The following is a 23,855-nucleotide window of genomic DNA, read 5'->3' as shown; positions in this document are numbered from 1 at the left end:
TGACATGTTCAGTGTCCAGGGTTATAAACGCTCATAGGATGTTTGGTTTAAATGAGCCGTTCGGGGGAGAACGGGCCTCACACGGCTGCTGTTTGTCTCCTTTGGGCCTCAGAGTGAGGAGCCCCTGACCCCCTTTTGCATGAGATCCCTCTTTTTCTCAGGAATCATGTTTTCGCCCTCCCCCCTGTAACCGTGCATTCACACCAAAAGCTGGAGGCGATGAAAGCGTCACGCTGCCGTTCAACATCAATGGAAATGACGCAATGATAATGTCACTTCGGGCTGCGCCCTCTGAGCGATCAGAGTGATGAAGCGTTCATCGCGTCTATCGCCTCATCACGTGTGTCGCGGCACAGCTTCACGCGATGTCGCAAAGTTAAAATTTTTCAACTTCAAGTGACATCATGTGAAGATGTGCCACGACAGCCAATCAGCGTTGAGATTGCGGTGAGCGTCATCGAAGTTCTCCGTGAAACATCCAGGGACTCAAAGAAGACGCCATTGTTACAGGAAACCAGTCTGTTCCTGTGGATCTGATATAATGGATATAACTCTGAACTGTGGAGGGCAGAGACGTGCCTTTAGGCGTCGAGTCTGCCAGAAATCCAGAGGAAGAAGAAGAAGAAGAAGAAGAGTGAAGCGTGTCCAGCTCTGATCTCACCACAACACAACGACTCACTTCCTCTGAGCTCATTTCTGTTCTTTTAACGCATCAGATCCCTGTTAGCATTAGCATTAGCATCACTTCCATTTAGCACAACAGCAGAACAGGCTGAGCCGGGGGTTAGCTTCAGTTAGCTAGCCGCCTAGGCTGCTACCTGCAACAGATGCGAATGAAGCGATGATCAAAAATGTGACAAATGTGAGCGAGCGACGCGATCGAAGTGTTTAATCACCTCCATCTCTTCTGGTGTGAACGCACGATCAGAACTGAAGCTCTTGGTGCTTCTTTACCCGGACTTACAGAGTCACTCCTGCTCATTTCCCAAAAAGTTGTGCACAGATTGAACAGTAGAGTGATTAATTTCTAAAATACCTGGAGGTGAAATGATTGGTGGGAAACGAGCAGGAGTTCCTCTGTGAGTCCGGGTAAAGCAGCACCTAAGTGTACGGGAGTTACGCTCTAAGACGCAGCCTGGATCAGCTGGAAATGCACGGGGAAACGGGGGGAAGTGAGCGGGAGGTCTGCTCTAAGTCTCGGGCCGCGTTACCAAACATTTTTATACACAACAAGAACGGCGTGGGCGGGCTTTTCTGTCATCTGCATCAAGACCCACACCTGGATTTACAAAGATGAACCGTTGCCGCGGCGACTCACCTGCTTCTGTACGGGCTGAGGCAACATGCGTCCGATCCCACTGGTGATCCATCCCATCATACTGTCAACACAAGAGCCAGAGTTCGTCTGTTAGAGCGCATCACAACCTCCGGAGCTCAGATCCTCAGTCTGAGGTTAGCTACACACAACAGGTGCGTCCGGAGCGATGCTGTTAAATATCTTCTTTCTCTCGTCCATTCATACGATAACAAAGAAACATGCTAACAGCTAACGGCTAACAGCTAGCAGCTAACAGCTAACAGCTAACAGCTAACGGCTACATCTGGGTGATATGAGACTGTGACAGCTGCAGGAAACAAAGGGAAACTTTTAAAGATATCAACGAGTCAGAACTATTTATTTATTTAGCAACATGTTGGTAACAGAGTCCTGCAACAACAGAGCGGGGTTTTACGCAGAAACTCGTCACAGCATCAAAACAGTTCTTCTGTCGTTCTGACTCTTTCCTGTGGTAACCCTGTGAATGTTCTCATGTGTCCAGGTCCTCGTTCGCCCCAAAGCAACTTCAATCAAAGCAACTGGACGTTTCACCTAATGCTCGCGTCTGACCAGGCTGGGACTGGACCAGGACCAGGCTGGGACTGGACCAGGACAGGACCAGGGCCAGGGCCAGGGCCAGGACCAGGGCCAGGGCCAGGACCCGAACAAGGACCAGGGCCAGGACTAGGACCCGAACAAGGACCAGGACCAGAAGAACTAATTTGATGCTGTGACGTGGCTGAGCATTGGAACATATTGGAACATCGGATCTTCAGAGACGCACATTTTGCATCATCCAGAAGAATTTTCACCACTACCATCTCACACACACACACACACACACACACACACACACACACACACACACACACACACACACACACACACACACACACACACACACACACACACACACACACACACACACACACACACACACACACACACACACACACACACACACACACACACACACACACACACACACACACACACACACACACACACCTGGGTGGCTGTGGTTTGCTGTCCTCTGCGTCTGCGTCCTCCTCCTCAGTGACTTGAGGCGGTGCAGCTGAAAGAAACAGTGATGAGCTGAATGTCTGAGGCCGCCCTCCCACTGTGCCTCCGTCCCGTGCCCCAGCACGTGTCACGGCTAAAGTCTGGTTCCTTTGACCAGTGTGATGCAACCGTACCACGTCTAGGAGCAGCACGCTTGCCGTCCACGGCCCGTTTGGGAGAGGTGGGCTTTAGTAAAGCACGTTTGCGCGGACATTTCAAACAATGGCGGTGAAAGGTTCACGTTGGTGTGATGCGGAGGTGGAGTGTTTACTGCAGATTTGGTCGATGAAAAGATTCAAAAACAGTCGACAAGACGCACAAAAACTCCGAGGTCTACGGAAAGATCTGGAAACAAAGCCACGCATCGCCATGACGTCATCAATGCGTGTGACGTGTTACGGCGTGATGACGTATAGGCAGCAAGAAGCATTCTCCGAGGCCCAGGTAGTGTGAGTACAAACGGGCCTGGAGGGGGGGGGCAAGGACCCTAAAGCACGGGGCACGGTGCGGAGGCACAGTGGGAGGGCGCCCTTAGTCTCTGCTCCGTCTGCAGGAAAGTTCCGCTGTGTTCTCACCTTTCACAGCTGCTGCCGGACGCACCTGAGGAGAAACAAACGCACCACGTCACCACATGTTCACAGCAGGTGCAGGTGCATCATGGGAAATGTAGGATCCAGTGTGTACAGGCTGGTTTATTTAATATATGAATATTTATATATTATTTCACAATAAGAATATAATTTATCATCCGTCTGTTGTTACAAAACCCAATTTCAGATGTTTAAAGCCCAGTAACGTCTCATTTAATGACATAAAAAAAGGTGAAATGATCATTTTTAATATGTATTTGTAGAAATATTGAGTTTATCCCAGCTTAAGAAATGGTGCTTTGGTGTACGAACCCTGATTATACGTATATTTAATATAAATAACCTCAGTCATATTATATTATATCATGTGTTTGAGCTGTTTGAAAGGTGCATTGACTGAGAAGTGATAAGTCAGAACGACAGGAGTCTTTACCTCCGGCGGCGGCTCAGCGGGCGCCGCTTCCTTCCTGGTCACTTCCGGCTGAGGAACGACTTTCTCCAGACCCTGAGCGATCCACGCGATCATCCCTGTCCTGTGGACGGACACAGAACAACAGGGTGAGCGGCGTCTCTGTCAGACTCTGCAGAGCCACCGGGCTCCTGGAGAATCCTGCAAACTCTGTTTCTGGTTATGATTCAACACAACGTCTCAGGTTGTTACGTAAAGTGTGCAGCATTTGGCAATCTGCCTGCTCAATGGGTTTTACAGCAGCTCACTATTTGGCAATCTGCCTGCTCAATGGGTTTTACAGCAGCTCACTATTTGGCAATCTGCCTGCCCAATGGGGTTTAAAGCAGATCACCATTTGGCAATCTGCCTGCTGAGAGGACTTTAAAGCAGCTCACTATTTGGCAATCTGCCTGCTGAGAGGATTTTAAAGCAGCTCACTATTTGGCAGTCTGGGTATTGATAGGTTCATAATCCTGCTCAGTATCTGGCAAACTTTCTGCCAATGGTTTGGCAAAGCAGATCAGTATCTGGCAGTCTGCCTGCGGACAGGATTTCAGAGCAGCTCACTATTTGGCAGTCTATCTGATGATGGGTTAATGAAGCATCTCAGTATTTGGCAGTCTGGGTAATAATAGGTGCATAATGCAGCTCACTATCTGGCAAACTTTCTGCCAATGGGTTGATAAAGCAGCTCAGTATTTGGCAGTGTGCCTGCTGATGGGTTGATAAAGCAGCTCAGTATTTGGCAGTAGCGTCTCCATGGTTACTCACTGGTCTTCGGGTCGACTGTCGTCCAGAGAAGAAGAAAAACAAAAACATCAGAAACTCGAGACCTGATCCAGTTTCTTCTTCTGTGACTCGACCCGACACACACACACACACACTCACACTCACACTCACACTCACACACACACACACACACACACACACACACACACACACACACACACACACACACACACACACACACACACACACACACACACACACACACACACACACACACACACACACACACACACACACACAGTACCTGGTGGTGTCGTCGTCCTGTGAGCAGAGGTAATAAAGGAGAAAACATGATCAGGACCAACAGAACGAGTCGGTGCGGTAGAATCTGATCCCGGGTCAGGTCTCTGGGCCTCACCTTGGTGCTGGAGTCGACTCGGTTGAGCTTGGGCGAGACGGCGGGCTGAGGCAGAGCGCCGCTGATCCACTTCAGCACGCCGGACTGAGAGCCAGGCGCCGGGCTGAGAACAGAGTTTTAACCTGTTAGCTCAGGCACCAGGTCCTTTAATGGACTCACGAGATCGTTCGGTTCTGGTCGTGTCTGGTTTGGTGTCGTTGTCACGGTTACTCACCCGTTGTCCTCTGCTGCCTGGGCTTCCTTTGGGGCTGGAACACAGAAAACGTTTATATTTAGTGTAAAGAACAGAACCGAACTGAACCACCAACACGTCGTGACGCCTACAGACGGACCACGTTCATCAAAGATCCTTTTATCCACAGACTTTCTGAAGGGCAGGGGCGAAAACGGCAAAAAGAAGGGCACATACAGCACGTCCTCGCCACTGAAGAGGACACGTTAGCACACGTTTTTCAGCAATTGGGCCACGCCACGGGTTTTATCTGACCTCGTGAAAGAAAACTACTTACGTTGAGGTAAAGAAAGCGACACGGTTAAGGGTAGAGAAGGTTCAGGGATTGGCTTAAAATGAGTCACGGACACGAGCGTGTGAAGTGAACGCTGCCTTCAAACTGAGCTCATGAACTCGTGTTTGCAACCTAAGAAAGTCGTGAACGCTGAGCTTTCAGAAAACTTCCACTTAAAGTTTGAAACATCCGTATTTGAGTGGATTATTTAAGCAGCTGACGTTATATTCGATGTCAGGCGACGGCCTCTAGTCGCCGCAGGAAGACCCTGAACACAACGCCAACCGAAGGAGGCAAAAGTCGGTTAAAGCTGCAGTGATGGAGGCGCCACCGCAGCGATGGAGGCGCCACCGCAGCGATGGAGGCGCCAACGCAGCGATGGAGGCGCCAACGCAGCGATGGAGGCGCCAACGCAGCGATGGAGGCGCCACCGCAGCGATGGAGGCGCCAACGCAGCGATGGAGGCGCCAACGCAGCGATGGAGGCGCCAACGCAGCGATGGAGGCGCCACCGCAGCGATGGAGGCGCCAACGCAGTGATGGAGGCGCCAACGCAGTGATGGAGGCGCCAACGCAGCGATGGAGGCGCCAACGCAGCGATGGAGGCGCCACCGCAGCGATGGAGGCGCCACCGCAGCGATGGAGGCGCCAACGCAGCGATGGAGGCGCCACCGCAGTGATGGAGGCGCCACCGCAGTGATGGAGGCGCCACCGCAGTGATGGAGGCGCCACCGCAGCGATGGAGGCGCCACCGCAGCGATGGAGGCGCCACCGCAGCGATGGAGGCGCCAACGCAGCGATGGAGACGCCACCGCAGCGATGGAGACGCCACCGCAGCGATGGAGGCGCCACCGCAGCGATGGAGGCGCCACCGCAGCGATGGAGACGCCACCGCAGCGATGGAGACGCCGCTGGATGGAGAAACACACGAGCGCCTCCACAGGTGGATTATTCAAGCAGCTTACGTTAGGTTTGATGTTAGGTGACGACCTCTAGTCCGTAATAAAGCGGTGAACACGACGCCAATGGAAGGCAGCAAAAGTCCTGGACTTGTGGGTAAAATGCAACATCCAAATGTGGTCGCGTTTACCGCATTCATGAGATTAAACAGACGCATTTGGTGTTCACAGAATGGTTCACGAGTCTTGTGCACAACTCTCTCATGTCGTAAAAATCCGAGCACGCGTTCAGAGTCCGGGGCTCTTATTCTGTATTCAATAATCACTACGGCCACTAGAGGTCGCCGCCTCACGTCTGAACCCACATGCTGTTGACAGTGTGAGCGTTCTTACCCTCGGCCTTGCACTCGTCTTGAAACGTCACTTTCTTCTCCTGTTAAACACAAAAGACAAAGTAATCTCACGTTTATAAAGTGATGTTGTTGATTCATTTAATTACATCACATTCCAAATGCATGAAGGACATAAAAGCTCAGAAAATTCTGACATAAGAGTTGGAAATATCTAAATATCAAACTTTGTTTAAAGTGTAAATCGAAACAAACACACAAAACAGTCCCCAGTGATCGTGTCTAAAAAGCAGAAATGTCTCCTAAAAACAACTCATCTGCATTCTCCATCACGTTTAGAGGGAAATGTATTTTGTCTTGTGTTACGTTGTTTTTGGCGTACCAGAAATTTCTAACCAAGCTCCCCGTAAGAAGGTCGAGGGGGACGGGTCAAACACACAGTCCCGTGTGACGTGGCTAACAGTGGTTAGCTCGGGGCAGCACGGTGAAGGCATTCAAAGGTCTTTTTTAACCACTAATGCTGCTGAAAATAACAGCAAACCTCTGCAGCAGCATGAGAAGAGTCCCTACACACACAACAAAGCACCAATGGGCTCCTTCCACTGTAATGGACTTTACTATGAGAGGAGCTGGTACAGGGGCCAGTAGGTAAGTCTTTAAAACACTCTTTAATAAACTCTGGCTTCTCTAACTACGCTGATGACGCTTTGTTGTGTGTGTAGGGACTCCTTTAATAACGTGAATAATCACTTACGGAGACTCGGGGCGCGGTCGCCGCTGGAGGCGGGGCAGCGGCTGGTTTCACCTCCTTCTGCTCTTCAGCAGGTTTGGGTGGCGGCTCCGGCGGCTGGGGAACGACTTTGACCACCCAGCTCAACATCCTGCGTTAAAAACAGACAGACACCATCACTGCGTGAGATAAGGTTCAACAGTCGTCCACTAAAAGGTGGCGACTGTAGTTAGCTAACGTTAGCCTGATACAATCTGTTCCCTCATACGTCTGTAGTTAGCTAACGTTAGCCTGATACAATCTGTTCCCTCATACGTCTGTAGTTAGCTAACGTTAGCCTGATACAATCTATTCCCTCATAAGCCTGTGGTTAGCTAACGTTAGCCTGATACAATCTGTTCCCTCATAAGTCTGTGGTTAGCTAACGTTAGCCTGATACAATCTGTTCCCTCATAAGTCTGTGGTTAGCTAATGTTAGCCTGATACAATCTGTTCCCTCATAAGTCTGTGGTTAGCTAACGTTAGCCTGATACAATCTGTTCCCTCATAAGTCTGTATTTAGCTAACGTTAGCCTGATACAATATATAGAGTTAGGATATTTAGCATATTAAATAAACTCCTGTCAGAGTTTACCAGCACTGAAATATGGATCAGTGCTGGTATAATAGAAATCATGTGTCCTGTGATAGACTGGCGTCCTGTCCAGGGTGGACCCCGCCTCACACCCGGCTCCAGCGACCCCGTGACCCCGTGACCCCGTGACCCCGATGGGGACAAGAGGATGGATGAAATATAAATGCCAAGTGTTTGACAAACAGAAGACTTAGCGTCCACAGAGTTCACGGTCGAGCCGAGCTGCACGGTGCTTAGCGGTGTTTAGATCACGTCTGGCTGAGTGTCGGCTTCAATTACCGCTGAGTGATCATGACCCTAATCCGCCGCAGGAGGTCGGGCGCAGGAAACATTGATCACTGGGGATCTGGCGTCCGCTTCATCACTTACACTTTCCAATTAGCCTTTTAGCCTTTTACCCCGTTTCTACCAGTCAGTCAGTTTCATCACACAGTTAGCACGTTAGCAGGTCACATATTCTGCGGTATCCAACATATAAACAGTTAAAGAGGAGTTAAACTGTTCAGTCATCAACAGACCAGGTAAATAATCATTAAAAATGCTCAAATTAACAAATTAAAAAGTAGGTTCACAGATCAGCTGACCAACACGTTAGCCTGTTAGCTAGTTAGCTAGCTGGTGTCTGCTTTTGGTTGTTTACGTTGATGACATCATTTACATCATTTCCCTTCCTGTTTGAAACCAAACCATGTTTCCCCAAACTTCACCTCCTGGTTTTGTGTCTGTGCTCTTTCACTGTTCGTAGCATCAGAGCGCAAACTCTCCGTAGGGAGGACGGGTCCAAAACACAGGACTTTGACCCGGAGGACCGGGGGTTCAAGTCCTGGAAGAACTGAGACAAACCACCTTTATCTGATCTGAACCAAGTCCTTTAGAGACTAAACTTAACCGTCTCCTTTAGAGACTAAACTTAACCGTCACCTTTAGTGACTAAACTTAACCGTCACTTAACCGTCACCTTTAGTGACTAAACGTAACCGTCTCCTTTAGAGACTAAACTTAACCGTCACCTTTAGTGACTAAACTTAACCGTCACTTAACCGTCACCTTTAGTGACTAAACGTAACCGTCTCCTTTAGAGACTAAACTTAACCGTCACCTTTAGTGACTAAACTTAACCGTCACTTAACCGTCACCTTTAGTGACTAAACGTAACCGTCTCCTTTAGAGACTAAACTTAACCGTCACCTTTAGTGACTAAACTTAACCGTCTCCTTTAGAGACTAAACTTAACGGTCTCCTTTAGTGACTAAACTTAACAGTGACTATTACAAACAAAGCAGAAGTCAGACCTGAGAACAGCGAACAAGAGTCGTGTCGGTTGTTGATAAAAACCATTTTAGCTTCTTCACGTTGAGTCAAAGTGGAACAGGTGAAATGCCTCTGATGCGTCTGCTCCTCAGTGTTTGCACAGGTGAGTGTCCGCGCAGGTGTTGTGCTCTGGGGTGTGGTGCGGAGGTGCAGGTGTTGTGCTCTGGGGTGTGGTGCGGAGGTGCAGGTGCTGTGCTCTGGGGTGTGGTGCGGAGGTGCAGGTGTGGTGCTCTGGGGTGTGGTGCGGAGGTGCAGGTGGGTGTGGTCTAAGTGCTGGTGGTCTCTGGTCCTACCTGCGTAGTTCAGTGAGGGTCCAGCAGCCTCCCACAGAGCTGCGGTGAAGACGCTGTGAAGTCCTGCAGGGATCTGAACGCTGTGGGAGGATTATGGAGGAGCTAACAGGATTAGTGAGGGAGGGAAGGGCAGAGTGAGGCGGAGTGGGCCGGGGCGGGGCGGAGTGGGGCGGGGCGGGGCGGAGTGGGGCGGAGTGGGGCAGAGTGAGGCGGAGTGGGCCGGGGCGGGGCGGGGCGGGACGAGGCGGAGCGGGACGGGCCGGGGGCGCGGATTAGACTCCCAAACGCTGGAACATGAAGGGAACCTCTGCACAACCAACCAGTTCAGTCTGACACACCTGAGTCTGACACACCTGAGTGTGACACACACCTGAGTCTGACACACCTGAGTCTGACACACACCTGAGTCTGACACACACCTGAGTCTGACACACCTGAGTCTGACACACCTGAGTCTAACACACCTGAGTCTGACACACCTGAGTGTGACACACACCTGAGTCTGACACACCTGAGTCTGACACACACCTGAGTCTGACACACACCTGAGTCTGACACACCTGAGTCTGACACACCTGAGTCTGACACACCTGAGTCTAACACACCTGAGTCTGACACACACCTGAGTCTGACACACCTGAGTCTGACACACCTGAGTCTGACACACACCTGAGTCTGACACAAACTTGAGTCTGACACACACCTGAGTCTGACACACACCTAATTCTGACACACACCTGAGTCTGACACACCTGAGTCTGACACACACCTGAGTCTGACACACCTGAGTCTAACACACACCTGAGTCTGACACACCTGAGTCTAACACACCTGAGCCTGACATACACCTGAGTCTGACACACAACTGAGTCTGACACACCTGAGTCTGACACACCTGAGTCTGACACACCTGAGTCTGACACACCTGAGTCTAACACACCTGAGTCTGACACACAACTGAGTCTGACACACCTGAGTCTGACACACCTGAGTCTGACACAACTGAGTCTGACACACCTGAGTCTGACACACACCTGAGTCTAACACACCTGAGTCTGACACACACTTGAGTCTGACACACACCTGAGTCTGACACACACCTGAGTCTGACACACCTGAGTCTGACACACCTGAGTCTGACACACACCTGAGTCTGACACACACCTGAGTCTAACACACCTGAGTCTAACACACCCGAGTCTGACACACCTGAGTCTAACACACCTGAGTCTGAGACACACCTGAGTCTGACACACCTGAGTCTGACACACACCTGAGTCTGACACACCTGAATCTAACACACACCTGAGTCTGACACACACCTGAGTCTGACACACCTGAGTCTGACACATCGTCAGGTGTGTCAGACTCAGGTGTGTCAGACCCAGGTGTTTCACACTCAGGCGTGTCAGACTCAGGTGTGCGTCAGACTCAGGTGTTAGACTCAGGTGTGTGTCAGACTCAGGTGTGTCAGACTCAGGTGTGTGTCAGACTCAGGGGTGTGTCAGACTCAGGTGTGTGTCAGACTCAGGTGTGTTAGACTCAGGTGTGTCAGACTCAGGTGTGTCAGACTCAGGTGTGTCAGACTCAGGTGTGTCAGACTCAGGTGTGTTAGACTCAGGTGTGTGTCAGACTCAGGTGTGTGTCAGACTCAGGTGTGTCAGACTCAGGTGTGTCAGACTCAGGTGTGTCAGACTCAGGTGTGTGTCAGACTCAGGTGTGTCAGACTCAGGTGTGTGTCAGACTCAGGTGTGTGTTAGACTCAGGTGTGTCAGACTCAGGTGTGTGTCAGACTCAGGTGTGTCAGACTCAGGTGTGTGTCAGACTCAGGTGTGTGTTAGACTCAGGTGTGTCAGACTCAGGTGTGTCAGACTCAGGTGTGTCAGACTCAGGTGTGTCAGACTCAGGTGTGTTAGACTCAGGTGTGTCAGACTCAGGTGTGTTAGACTCAGGTGTGTCAGACTCAGGTGTGTCAGACTCAGGTGTGTTAGACTCAGGTGTGTTAGACTCAGGTGTGTCAGACTCAGGTGTGTGTTAGACTCAGGTGTGTCAGACTCAGGTGTGTCAGACTCAGGTGTGTCAGACTCAGGTGTGTTAGACTCAGGTGTGTTAGACTCAGGTGTGTCAGACTCAGGTGTGTGTCAGACTCAGGTGTGTGTTAGACTCAGGTGTGTGTCAGACTCAGGTGTGTTAGACTCAGGTGTGTGTCAGACTCAGGTGTGTGTGTCAGACTCAGGTGTGTGTCAGACTCAGGTGTGTCAGGGTAGGGAGGAACCTAAAACATGCAGGACTAGAAAAAGGCAGTTAAGTTTAGAGAAGAGAAGTCGACGGTTAGTTGTGTTTTATTAAAGCGTCGTGTTTTCATCCTGGGACACGTTCAGATCCTCACTGTGTTTGTTGTGTTTGTGCCAGACGCCCCGCAGAGAGGACACCACAGCAGCTCCGGGTTAAAGCTGTTAATGTGGCCCGAGGAGGATTAGCCGCTAACGAGGTTAAGTTCAGCGTCAGCGCAACAGGGGATCAGGTGCTCCAGCTCCCTGAGCCTGATCCCAGACCTGAGAGTTCCTGCTCCAGGGGACCAAACTGTTTTTCTCCCCAGACTCTCAAGACCTGCGATACCAGGGAGGGTCGAGATGTTATCAAGGGCCCAGGCTCCAGAGGGCCGGGGACGACGCTACGCGATGCAACGCTACACAACGCAAAAAAACCCAACGCAACCCAACCCAACGCAACCCAACGCTACGCAACGCTACGCAACGCTACGCAACGCGTACTTTCTACTGATTTTATTTCATCTGCTGTTAAACTGCACGCTGCGTATTGTTTATTTTATAAACCTGCGTTTAACCACGATGTCTGTTGCACTCTGTCACATTTAGTCATTGTTTGATTATTTGATGTTTTATTTCAATGTGATTTATGTTTTTATGCTGATTGTTTCTCTGATCCTTTCATCTTTGTATTGAAACCATCTCATCTTCAGCCTCTTATCCGGGGTCGGGTCGTGGGGGCAGCAGCTCCAGCAGGGACCCCAAACTTCCCTTTCCCGGGCCACATTAACCAGCTCTAACTGGGGGATCCTGAGGCGTTCCCAGGCCAGTGTGGAGATCTAATCTCTCCACCTGGTCCTGGGTCTTCCCCGAGGCCTCCTCCCAGCTGGACGTGCCTGGAACACCTCCCTAGGGAGGCGCCCAGGGTTCATCCTTACCAGATGATCCTGAACCACCTCAACTGGCTCCTTTCAACACAAAGGAGCAGCGGCTCTACTCTGAGTTCCTCACGGATGCTGAACTTCTCCCCCTCTCTCTAAGGGAGACTCCAGACCCCCTCCTGAGGAAACACACTTCACACGCTTGGACCTGGACCTGGTTCTTTGGGTCCTGACCTGGACCTGGTTCTTTGGGTCCTGACCTGGACCTGGTTCTGTGGGTCCTGACCTGGACCTGGTTCTTTGGGTCCTGACCTGGATCTGGTTCTTTGGGTCCTGACCTGGACCTGGTTCTTTGGGTCCTGACACAGCTTTCATGACCACAGGTGAGGGTAGGAACCAGGACTGAGGGTAGATCCAGAGCTTTTCCTTCCTCAGCTCTCTGTTCATCACAACGGTGCGGTAGAGCGACTGCAGCTCCGCCCCCGCTGCTCCATCGTCCCCTCACTCGTGAACAAGATCCCGAGGTCCTTGATCTCCTTCACTTGGGGTCAGGACTCATTCCCTACCTGGAGTAACAATCCAGCGGTTTCCTGCTGAGAGCCACGGCCTCAGATTTAGAGATATATTTAGAGATGTATTGAAACCGTTGCACAATAATAAATAAAGCTTCTTCAATCTTGAATTGGATCTCAGTCCTGATCCAAGTGCAGTAACAGTAACAGTGACGGTGAGGGTGAAGGAGACGCTGCCCTCCTGTGGAGACGCTGCAGACTGCAACACCAGCGTGTCTGCAGACGTTTGACTCACAACACTTTGTTTCAGGTTCAAACCTCAAACAGGGATTTTCTTTTGCTTTTTTATGCATTAAAGAAACTGTTCAGATGATTTTACCACAACAGTTTCATAAAATGTTTTATGTTATTCATGAAGAGTGAAATAAATAAATATGAATAAAGAAAAAGTGAAACAAAGAAACACTGATTTAAGACCTAAATAAAGAAAATGATCCAGACGAGCTCATGATAATAAAAATGTTACACACACATGTGACTCACAGTGACGGTCTGTGTTTCCATGGTAACCAACACGACCTTTGACCTTTAGTGCTCAACCATTTAATCTTTCCTTTCCAACCTTTTCCCTCCTTCCTTCCTTCCTCCCTCCCTCCCTCCCTCCCTCTCTCCCTCACCCCTCCCTCCCTTCCTCCCTCCTTCCTTCCTTCCTTCCTTCCTTCCTTCCTTCCTTCCTTCCTTCCTTCCTTCCTTCCTCCCTCCCTCCCTCCCTCCCTCCCTTCCTCCCTCCCTTCCTTCCTTCCTTCCTTCCTCCCTCCCTCTCTCCCTCCCTCCCTCCCTCCTTCCTTCCTTCCTTCCTTCCTTCCTTCCTTCCTTCCCTCCCTCCCTCCCTCCCTCCTTCCTTCCTTCCTCATGAATAATTAGGGGCGTGGCCTCTTGAGTGACAGCTAGCCTCTGGCCCTCACTTCTCCAAAAGGTTGCAAAAGCAAAGAACGACCCCACTGAAACTCTTCATTATCGGCTCTCGGCTCAAATCTCTGATGGTTTACAGCTTCTGATAGTGTTACCGTGGAAACAGCTCACATTCCTCTGGGTTTCACCACTTTCACCACCTCTGAGCAGAAACACTCGTCACTGCCTGCTGCGTGTTAAAGTCAGAAACCTGGACGTGCTGCAGAGATGACCATTCCTCTAAGGCCGCCCTCCCACTGTGCCTCCGTCCCGTGCCCCAGCACGTGTCACGGCTAAAGTCTGGTTCCTTTGACCAGTGTGAGTGCAACCGTACCACGTCTAGGAGCGGCACGCTTGCCGTCCACGGCCCGTTTGGGAGAGGTGGGCTTTAGTAAAGCACGTTAGCACGTGTACGAGCACGAGCGTGCGCACGTGTACGAGCACGAGGCCTACGGCGGTTCTGAGGTCATTTCCTGTGCGCCTGTTGGGACGTAGAAAAAAGAAGGAGGGACCATGCGCGGACATTTCAAACAATGGCGGTGAAAGGTTCACGTTGGTGTGATGCGGAGGTGGAGTGTTTACTGCAGATTTGGTCGATGAAAAGATTCAAAAACAGTCGACAAGACGCACAAAAACTCCGAGGTCTACGGAAAGATCTGGAAACAAAGCCACGCATCGCCATGACGTCATCAATGCGTGTGACGTGTTACGGCGTGATGACGTATAGGCAGCAAGAAGCATTCTCCGAGGCCCAGGTAGTGTGAGTCCAAACGGGCCTGGAGGGGGGGACAAGGACCCTAAAGCACGGGGCACGGGACGGAGGCACAGTGGGAGGGCGCCCTGAGACTGCGCTCTTAAACCTCTTCACAAAGCTGCTGTAGATTGAATCACGCTGCATGGATCGAGCGTCGGTCGCTCCGTAACGTTAGCTGTTAAAGTCGTTTACAAACGGCGAGTCAGCAGGAATCAGCCGATGTTATTTACTCAAGACAGGATGTTGCTACGTCAGCTAGCTAGCAGTTCATCTGTATTAGCAGCGAGCTAACAGCAGCTAACATTAGCTAACATTAGCAGCTAACATTAGCAGCTAACATTAGCAGCTAACAGCACAAAATATTCCACATGTCAGTGTTTCCTCTAGGATCTCAGCACCGGGGGAAAAGGGTTTAGTTGTAGCTCACATGCAGCAGCCCGCAGACCCTCAGCCGGCCTGAACCCCAGCCCCGGGGGTCTGATGCCGGACCACCCAGAGTCCTGCTTCCCGTTTTCTGCGGTTACAGGACGCCGGCCGCTGCTGCAGAATGTAAAGCTAAAGAACAGCATGTAGATACCGACTAAACGGAGTCTGGGAACGTTCCCCAACAAATACACAAGTGGAGTCTGTTTAATGCACCACTGTGTTTCAAACAGGGGCCCTTTACGCTGGTCCAATACCAACGCTGGTCCAATACCAACGCTGGTCCAATACCAACGCTGGTCCAATACCAACGCTGGTCCAATACCAACGCTGGTCCAATACCAACACTGGTCCAATACCAACGCTGGTCCAATACCAACACTGGTCCAATACCAACGCTCATCTCTGATAACAATGAGCCAACTCATAAACGAGTTCCTCCTCCTTTCAGAGAAATGAAGAAAGGAAAGAAGAAATGAAGCAGCTCTTGGAAAACGAGCCTCGGCCTCAGAGGACGATGAACACCATCGGAGGGCGTCTGGGTTCACGGGCAGGTCCGGCTGCTGCTCGAGGAAAGAGAACAATAGATCTTTCCGCTCACCATTAACAGGTTTGTCGGCAGGGGTTTCCTCTGTGAGTCGAGGAGGTCGGAGTTACGTAACAGAGGAAGGAATGTAGAGCCGGGCTGATCGGAGCCAAACAGGCCGAGGTTCACACTGAACACAGAGCGACTGTGCAGCCTGGACTCACTTCAGCGGACCGTCCCTGATCAGACAACATGTTCATGTCTGACACCACAGTTACAGTCGTCACACAGAGAGAGTCTGCAGGAGCTGCTGCCTCTCAGGGCGCCCTCCCACTGTTCCTCCGTCCCGTCCCCCGTGCTTTAGGGTCCTTGTCCCCCCCTCCAGGCCCGTTTGTACTCACACTACCTGGGCCTCGGAGAATGCTTCTTGCTGCCTATACGTCATCACGCCGTAACACGTCACACGCATTGATGACGTCATGGCGATGCGTGGCTTTGTTTCCAGATCTTTCCGTAGACCTCGGAGTTTTTGTGCGTCTTGTCGACTGTTTTTGAATCTTTTCATCGACCAAATCTGCAGTAAACACTCCACCTCCGCATCACACCAACGTGAACCTTTCACCGCCATTGTTTGAAATGTCCGCGCATGGTCCCTCCTTCTTTTTTCTACGTCCCAACAGGCGCACAGGAAATGACCTCAGAACCGCCGTAGGCCTCGTGCTCGTACACGTGCGCACGCTCGTGCTCGTACACGTGCGCACGCTCGTGCTCGTACACGTGCAAACGTGCTTTACTAAAGCCCACCTCTCCCAAACGGGCCGTGGACGGCAAGCGTGCTGCTCCTAGACGTGGTACGGTTGCACTCACACTGGTTAAAGGAACCAGACTTTAGCCGTGACACGTGCTGGGGCACGGCACGGAGGCACAGTGGGAGGGCGCCCTTAGAAGCTTTAGGAATACGGCTCCTGGTTTTTATTAACCTTCAGCTTACTAAACAAAAACTTCACACAGCGTGAGAAAAACACAATACCACACGGCCTCCACTACCTGCTGCTGTTCGGGGAATGGCGAGAGCAAGCCACCGTAAATCCCCTCCTCCCTTTAGGGCGCCGCTCATCGGCTGGAACAGACGTCAGCCCAGGCGACCAGGTGAAGGGCCGGACCTACAAAACAAAAGAAAACCAAAACACATTACCCCCACAGCCCTAACCGTAGTCTTGAAAGCTCAGGACCGTAGCGGTCTGGGGTACTGTGGGAGAGTTTGGTACTGGGGTCTTTTCTCTGATGGAGCGAGTGAGTCCGTCTGCATCTGTTCAGGCGGTTCTCGTGCATTTGTTCTACGTATAACAACGAAAAGTCATTTGTGTGGCACTCGCTCACTCGCTCATCTTCAGCCTCTTATCAGGGGTCGGGTCTCGGGGGCAGCAGCTGTAGAAGGGGACCCCAAACTTCCCTTTCCCAGGCCTCATTAACGTAGTGTGTATAAGACAGGGGGTCGCCACGTAAGGGGGAAGGCTGGGGTGGTGGACGGGTCCGTAAACACAGGAGTTATTTACCATCGCCGTTCATGTTCCTGACGCACTAAACCAAACACCGGCCACACTGAGGCCCTACCCTAACCATCACCGTCTGTTAGGTCACGTAACGGTATCTCTGGTGCCTTGTTGTCGCAGTGTGGTCCGACACTCGTCTCACAGTCGACTCTGTTTTGTAAGATATCACACGGATGAACAAACCTGTTCGTGAGAATATGGTGATCTGTAACATCGCAACGTATCGTCATACATCGGTTTGTGAAATGTCTTCCGAAAAGCAACAGAACTACGTGGTTAGGTTAGAAAAGATTGTGGTTTGGGGCTAACGTCTCATCTCATCTTCAGCCTCTGATCCTGGATCAGGTCTCAGGGGCAGCAGCTCCAGCCTCTGATCCTGGATCAGGTCTCGGGGGCAGCAGCTCCAGCAGGGGACCCCAAACTTCCCTTTCCCGGGCCACATTAACCAGCTCTAACTGGGGGATCCTGAGGCGTTCCCAGGCCAGCTGGGAGGAGGCCTCAGGGAAGACCCAGGGGCTAACGTAACTTTACATAATTAGTGAAAGGTTAAATATGGAGAATGAGCAGAACACCTCCCTCTAGTGTCTCAAGATGGTAGTCCAGGTTGGTCAGACCCGGCCCAGTAGCTCCAGGAGAGCGGAGTCTGTTTGAGCCTGTTTGAACCCGTCCCCTCCAGAAAATCACAGCATCAAAACAAGGATTAGAGGAGTTTGACTGACAGTTAGCGTTAGCCGTTAGCGTTAGCTGTTCCAGCTAAGTGCAGATGAAAGTGATGTTAGCATCCAGGAGCAGCGTAGCCATGTGGGCGTGCGTTTGAATGGCGTTCCTCTCCTTTCTCTCAGTCCATGGAGTGAATGCTCGGCCTATAGTGACTCTGGTTGTTGCCCGTCTCCGCTCACTCAGCTGCTGGGACAAAGAACGCCCCCTTCACTGAGGCTCCCAAGCAGCTGCACGATTGGCTAACTCCATTTCACCCAGTGCCAGCCTACAGTAGCTGCACCCAACAACAGACAACCCTGGCAACCAGCCTACAGTAGCTGCACCCAACAACAGACAACCCTGGCAACCAGCAACGCTATTGGCTGCTGCCATGGAAACACAACGGGACAGGAAGTCAAACATTTAAAAGATTCATTCAGAGTTAATATAGTTTTTGATGGAAAAACAAAACTTTCACAACCGTCGGTCCTGAACTTTGAATTCTGGGATGACAGTTAGCGTTAGCCGTTAGCGTTAGCCGTTCCAGCTAAGTGCAGATGAAAGTTACTTAGCTTTTAAGATTCTACAGATTCAACCTTTAAGTGCATAAGCTGCATAAACTTAAAGTACAGTTAAAGACTAATGTCTAGTTTGTTTTCTTGGCGGCCGGTTGAGAGCGGGGGGTCGCACTCGCCTTCACTGCCTCAGCTCCACATGAATGAACACGTTTGACTTCAGTAAACAGTAACTTCACTGATAAGAGTGAAAGAAACAGCCACAGTGAGATCAGTGAGAGGCTCGTCGTTATCTACACAGCCAGTGATAAAGTGGGTGTGGAGGGGGGGAAGGGTCGAGGGCGTGGGGGTTTACCAACCTGATCAAAGTCATGAAGTCAGAGGTACTTCAGGAGAACAAGCCCCGCCCACAGCCTCAGGTGTGTGTGCAGGTGAGTCACTGCAGGGGCGCCGCACCGACGGAGGCGAGAAGCTGCTTAAAGACACATCCACTCATCAGAATGAGACACACACACACACACCCGTCTTCTCCGTCCACACCGGAAACCTTCAAAGTCCAAAGTTCAGCAGTCGGCTGCAGCTCAAGGAGGGTTGAGTTGTTGTTAAGTATACGGAAAGTAACGCACTCATTATTCACACTCACACACCAGGTAACGTATAAGACCAGGAGGGTCGGGGTGGTGGACAGAGTTCATGTCGCAGAAGCCAAAACCACAACCTTCACCAAGTCGTGTTGGTGCCCACACAAAACCGGAGCAGTCCTCTTACGGTCGCCGTTTAATGGCATTAAACTTTTACTCAGGCACCTCTTTATATCTCCTCGCTGTAAACACTGGGAGCTGTTGGTCGTTCAACATAAATGCTAACGTTAGCGTCTTGGCCGTCGCCCGGTCCTGCACTACGGACAGCGCCAAGCAGCACCAACTTGCCATCATACCTTTTACGATCACGTGTGACAAATAAACTCGCCAAAGCAACCAATCGGATGCCTGAAGCGTGTGACGTGCTAACAGCGTGTGACGTGCTAACAGCGTGTGACGTGCTAACAGCGTGTGACGTGCTAACAGCGTGTGACGTGCTAACAGCGTGTGACGTGCTAACAGCATGGAGGCAAAGCTCAGAAAGGAAACAACATGTGGGTAAAGGAGATTTTCCCTTTGTGTTTAACGTGAATTTACGGATCAAAGGCCCAATTTCAGGAGCCCGGTCCATATTCAACAGAAGGATCCAGAGAACAAAGAGTTAGTGAGCGGCTTGATCCATAGCTGCTCATCTCATCCGTGGAAGCCTCCATGTTGTTTACACTCAACAGTCTCTTCTGTTTCACTTAAACACACCAAAGAAACCAACGCTGATTGGTTCGAACGCTGGTCGAACGTCACCAGACTGATCTGAGAGTGAAACACGACGCAGCTCAGAGATCAGGACGGACGGTTAAGTCAAGATAGTACGTTCCATAGCAACCACCAGTCAGGAGGGCTGAAGAACGATGCTTTATGGATTATTTCTGCTCATAGAAATGGTTTAAATTAGGGCCCCCTCCCACTGTGCCTCCGTCCCGTGCCCCAGCACGTCTCACGGCTAAAGTCTGGTTCCTTTGACCAGTGTGAGTGCAACCGTACCACGTCTAGGAGCGGCACGCTTGCCGTCCACGACCCGTTTGGGAGAGGTGGGCTTTAGTAAAGCACGTTTGCACGTGTACGAGCACGAGCGTGCGCACGTGTACGAGCACGAGGCCTACGGCGGCTCTGAGGTAATTTCCTGTGCGCCTGTTGGGACGTAGAAAAAAGAAGGAGGGACCATGCGCGGACATTTCAAACAATGGCGGTGAAAGGTTCACGTTGGTGTGATGCGGAGGTGGAGTGTTTACTGCAGATTTGGTCGATGAAAAGATTCAAAAACAGTCGACAAGACGCACAAAAACTCCGAGGTCTACGGAAAGATCTGGAAACAAAGCCACGCATCGCCATGACGTCATCAATGCGTGTGACGGGTTACGGCGTGATGACGTATAGGCAGCAAGAAGCATTCTCCGAGGCCCAGGTAGTGTGAGTACAAACGGGCCTGGAGGGGGGGACAAGGACCCTAAAGCACGGGGCACGGGACGGAGGCACAGTGGGAGGGCGCCCTGAGAATCTGTCCATCACTTTAATGCTGACGTACTTGAAAAGTGTTAAATAAAAGCTCTTTAACAGCTCACCCCAGGTCGTGATGTGTCGGGATTACACCACGTCTGAGCTTTTCTGAGCGTTTACTTGAAACGTATCTTTGGTGCTTCCTTACGTTTAAACTGTAAACGATAGAAAAAAGCGTGACCACACACAGAGTCCATCTGCAAACACGATTGCAAGACGGGCGGCGATCTACTCGCGACACGACACACGCAAAATTCGTTCGATGTACGCCTCCTTCAGCTGAATCACGCGACGTGTGGCCGATCAGGGGCAGAAGCACGACCTGTGAACGATGGAAGAGACGTGTCTGGGACTTCAACACCAGGTAAAACGCAGCTAACGTGTTTAAAAGGTTTATGTTTGTATCATCGGCACGTGGAGGACGCCATCGTCTCGTGGAGGACGCCATCGGCACGTGGAGGACGCCAACGGCACGTGGAGGACGCCATTGGCACGTGGAGGACGCCACCGGCACGTGGAGGACGCCATCGGCACGTTTGGAGAGATGGTCCAAGTATGATCCAGCAGTGTGTTGCAGTTTTAGCATGTCCTTCACACCAAGTCTGGACGCGGCATTACATTTATACTGTGGTGGTCACAGACGCGCTGTAGTGAACGTAAGCACATACTTTAAAGACACTAAAGGCGCACTAAAGGTCTATAAAGGACACTTAAGTTGACTGATCTCTTCGTCTTTGTGGTGTTTTGTTGTTTTCTTGAGGTGAAGTTGAGAGAAAAAGCAAAACATGAGTGTAGTGGAGCAGTTCTGTGTGGAGCAGGCGCGGCGATCCGAACCTCAGTGAGGAATTTACGTCCATGTGTTCAGTGTGATGTGTAAAAGTCTCATCCAGTGAGTCACGCAGGGCAGAGCGTGTGTGTGTGTGTGTGTGTGTGTGTGTGTGTGTGTGTGTGTGTGTGAGTGTGTGTGAGTCAGCTGCTATTTAAACACCACACCCTTTGCTGTCCCGGATCATAACGGAGCTGCTGCTGCTCTCAGCCTCACTGCTGCTGCTGCTGCTGCTGCTGAAGGTAAGTCACCGTCACCGTCACCGTCACCGTCACACCTGCACGACTTCACACAGTTCAGCTTTAAACGACTCTGACGGGAACATTTAGAGCTTTTCTGTCACTTTAAACTGAGAGAAACAAAGAGCTTGAGTCCAGGAGCAGCATGAACGGACCCTGAATGGTCCCTGATGTGAGAGGAGCCGGCTGGTGGAGGACTTCAGCCGGCCGGTGGGGGGTGGAGGGAGCAGCCGGCTGGTGGAGGGTGCAGCCGGCTGAAGTCCCCCCTGCGGCCCGGCTGAGGTCCCCCCTGCAGCCCGGCTGAGGTCCCCCCTGCAGCCCCTCTCTGCGCGCTGGCAGCCTGTAATCAGCGGCTGGTGTTTGCAGAGGGAGGATCAGAGAGGAGCTGCAGCGCCGCACGAGAGACGAACACTCTCATGTTTATCTTTGGAACAACGACCACGTTCACTTCACATCTGATCTGCTCAGAAACTCTGAAGGCTTTTATTTTGAAAAAGCAGCAAATGTCACTATGTTAGAAATTTAAAGTGCATTAAAGTATAACAAGTTTATCTTTACTTTTGATTAATTAAAGTCGTTTTAAAATGTTTCTTTAAAGTAGAAAAGTGAAATATTCTTGTGTTATTTATATATTTGTATTTTAAAGAGGTTTAAATTAGTTTCATTTATTGAATTTATGGAAATTTATATTTATTTTAAAGTGGATTAAAATATAATTCAAGTAAAATTATTTTTTTTCAAAGAAAAGTGTCGTAAAAAACCTTTTCCCTCATATATTGTGCTGCTAGCTGCTAATGCTGGCTACTGTTAGCTCACTGCTAATGCTGGCTACTGTTAGCTCACTGCTAATGCAGATAAACTGCTAGCTAGCTGACGTAGCAACATCCTGTCTTGAGTGATAACGTCGGCTGATTCCTTCTGACTCGCCGTTTGTAAACGACTTTATCAGCTAACGTTACAAAGCGGCGACGCCCGATCCATGCAGCGTAGCTTAGTAAAAGCTAGCTGGCTAATGTTAGCTTCTTGCTAATGTTAGGTCAGTGAACCCTAAGCTGTCTAATCTGCAGCGCTTTGTGGCGTTGGCTGATGTAGCGGTTTACAGAGAGCTAGCGTTATTATTCTGATTTAGCTGATGCACTCCTGGCTGGCAGCTAACGCTACGAAACGACCGCCGCAGAATCCACGCAGCGTAGCTAAATTACATAGCTGGCTAACCTTAGCAACTGTTAGCTCACTGCTAATATTAGCTGCTGTTAGCCCACTGCTAATATTAGCTGCTGTTAGCTCCCTGCTAAAATGGCGGCACTGTCCTTTAAACGCCAACGGAGAGAAGAATAATTTGTTGCACAGAAACTTCAGGACTGTTTGTGTCGACTGTTGCTAGGCGACTAAACACTTCCTGTTAATGTTTAGTAAGAGGTCAAAGGTCGGGAGAGATTTCCTGTTCTCAGTGTGTGTGTGTGTATGTGTGTGTGTGTGTGTGTGTGTGTGTGGGTGTGTGTGTGTGTTCTTAGGATGTGTTTACCTTGTGATCCATGTTCCTTATCTGCAGCGGCCTCTCCTGCACACAGGGACGCACCCTGATCCATAAACCACACACACACACACACACACACACACACACACACACACACACACACACACACACACACACACACACACACACACACACACACACACACACACACACACACACACACACACACACACACACACACACACACACACACACACACACACACACACACACACACACACACATTCACTTTGTTCATCAAAGGAAACAATAAAAAACATTATTTGAATATTAAAGACGAGACTGCTGAGAATAAGATAGTCCTTAACTTAACGGTCACCATTCTTGTCTTAAACTTAACCGTCTCCTTTAGTCGTCTTAAACTTAACCGTCTCCTTTAGTCGTCTTAAACTTAACGGTCTCCTTTAGTCGTCTTAAACTTAACGGTCTCCTTTAGTCGTCTTAAACTTAACGGTCACCATTCTTGTCTTAAACTTAACGGTCTCCTTTAGAGTCTAAACTTAACGGTCTCCTTTAGTCGTCTTACACTTAACGGTCATGGTAGGAGCAGTGTTACCTGCAGCTCTACGTCGTCTCGCGTCCTCAGCTGATTCTGACGCGGTAACCATGACAACGGTCTCTGTGACCCCGCAGGTGGATCCAACATGGCGCTGGTGTCTGAGTTCCTGGGCCAACTGACGCTGTCGTACGGAGCGGTGAGTCCCCTGATGACATCACACAGGAAACAGGAAACAGGAAACAGAA

The 23,855-nt window shown here is 50.6% G+C and overlaps 2 protein-coding genes across 2 annotated transcripts in view; one reads left to right on the top strand and one right to left on the bottom strand.

The window, feature by feature from the left end:
- The window catches only part of cngb1a (cyclic nucleotide gated channel subunit beta 1a), a gene marked incomplete at its 3' end in the record, with an annotated part of 68,553 nt that overhangs the window by 34,610 nt on the left and 10,088 nt on the right, over positions 1 to 23,855 (bottom strand). The window contains exons 3-14 of the mRNA XM_083921227.1: positions 23,668 to 23,815; positions 23,100 to 23,154; positions 16,655 to 16,770; positions 7,077 to 7,203; positions 6,366 to 6,405; positions 4,783 to 4,816; positions 4,569 to 4,671; positions 4,455 to 4,471; positions 3,404 to 3,503; positions 2,956 to 2,980; positions 2,327 to 2,393; positions 1,319 to 1,379 (exon numbers count right to left, since the gene is read on the bottom strand). Coding sequence (XP_083777353.1) covers positions 1,319 to 1,379; positions 2,327 to 2,393; positions 2,956 to 2,980; positions 3,404 to 3,503; positions 4,455 to 4,471; positions 4,569 to 4,671; positions 4,783 to 4,816; positions 6,366 to 6,405; positions 7,077 to 7,203; positions 16,655 to 16,770; positions 23,100 to 23,111 — 702 coding nt within the window. The 5' untranslated portion in view covers positions 23,112 to 23,154; positions 23,668 to 23,815. The remainder of the gene's footprint in view (positions 1 to 1,318; positions 1,380 to 2,326; positions 2,394 to 2,955; positions 2,981 to 3,403; positions 3,504 to 4,454; positions 4,472 to 4,568; positions 4,672 to 4,782; positions 4,817 to 6,365; positions 6,406 to 7,076; positions 7,204 to 16,654; positions 16,771 to 23,099; positions 23,155 to 23,667; positions 23,816 to 23,855) is intronic.
- The window catches only part of LOC310952573 (annexin A2-A-like), a 15,311-nt gene continuing 12,977 nt past the window's right edge, over positions 21,522 to 23,855 (top strand). The window contains exons 1-2 of the mRNA XM_083921216.1: positions 21,522 to 21,577; positions 23,745 to 23,806. Coding sequence (XP_083777342.1) covers positions 23,756 to 23,806 — 51 coding nt within the window. The 5' untranslated portion in view covers positions 21,522 to 21,577; positions 23,745 to 23,755. The remainder of the gene's footprint in view (positions 21,578 to 23,744; positions 23,807 to 23,855) is intronic.

This window comes from Echiichthys vipera (genome assembly GCF_963691815.1).
Source record: "Echiichthys vipera genome assembly, chromosome: 1".
Classification (NCBI taxonomy): domain Eukaryota; kingdom Metazoa; phylum Chordata; class Actinopteri; order Perciformes; family Trachinidae; genus Echiichthys; species Echiichthys vipera.
The sequence above is the reverse complement of the archived record's forward strand: the minus strand, read 5'-3'. Positions and strand labels throughout refer to the sequence as shown.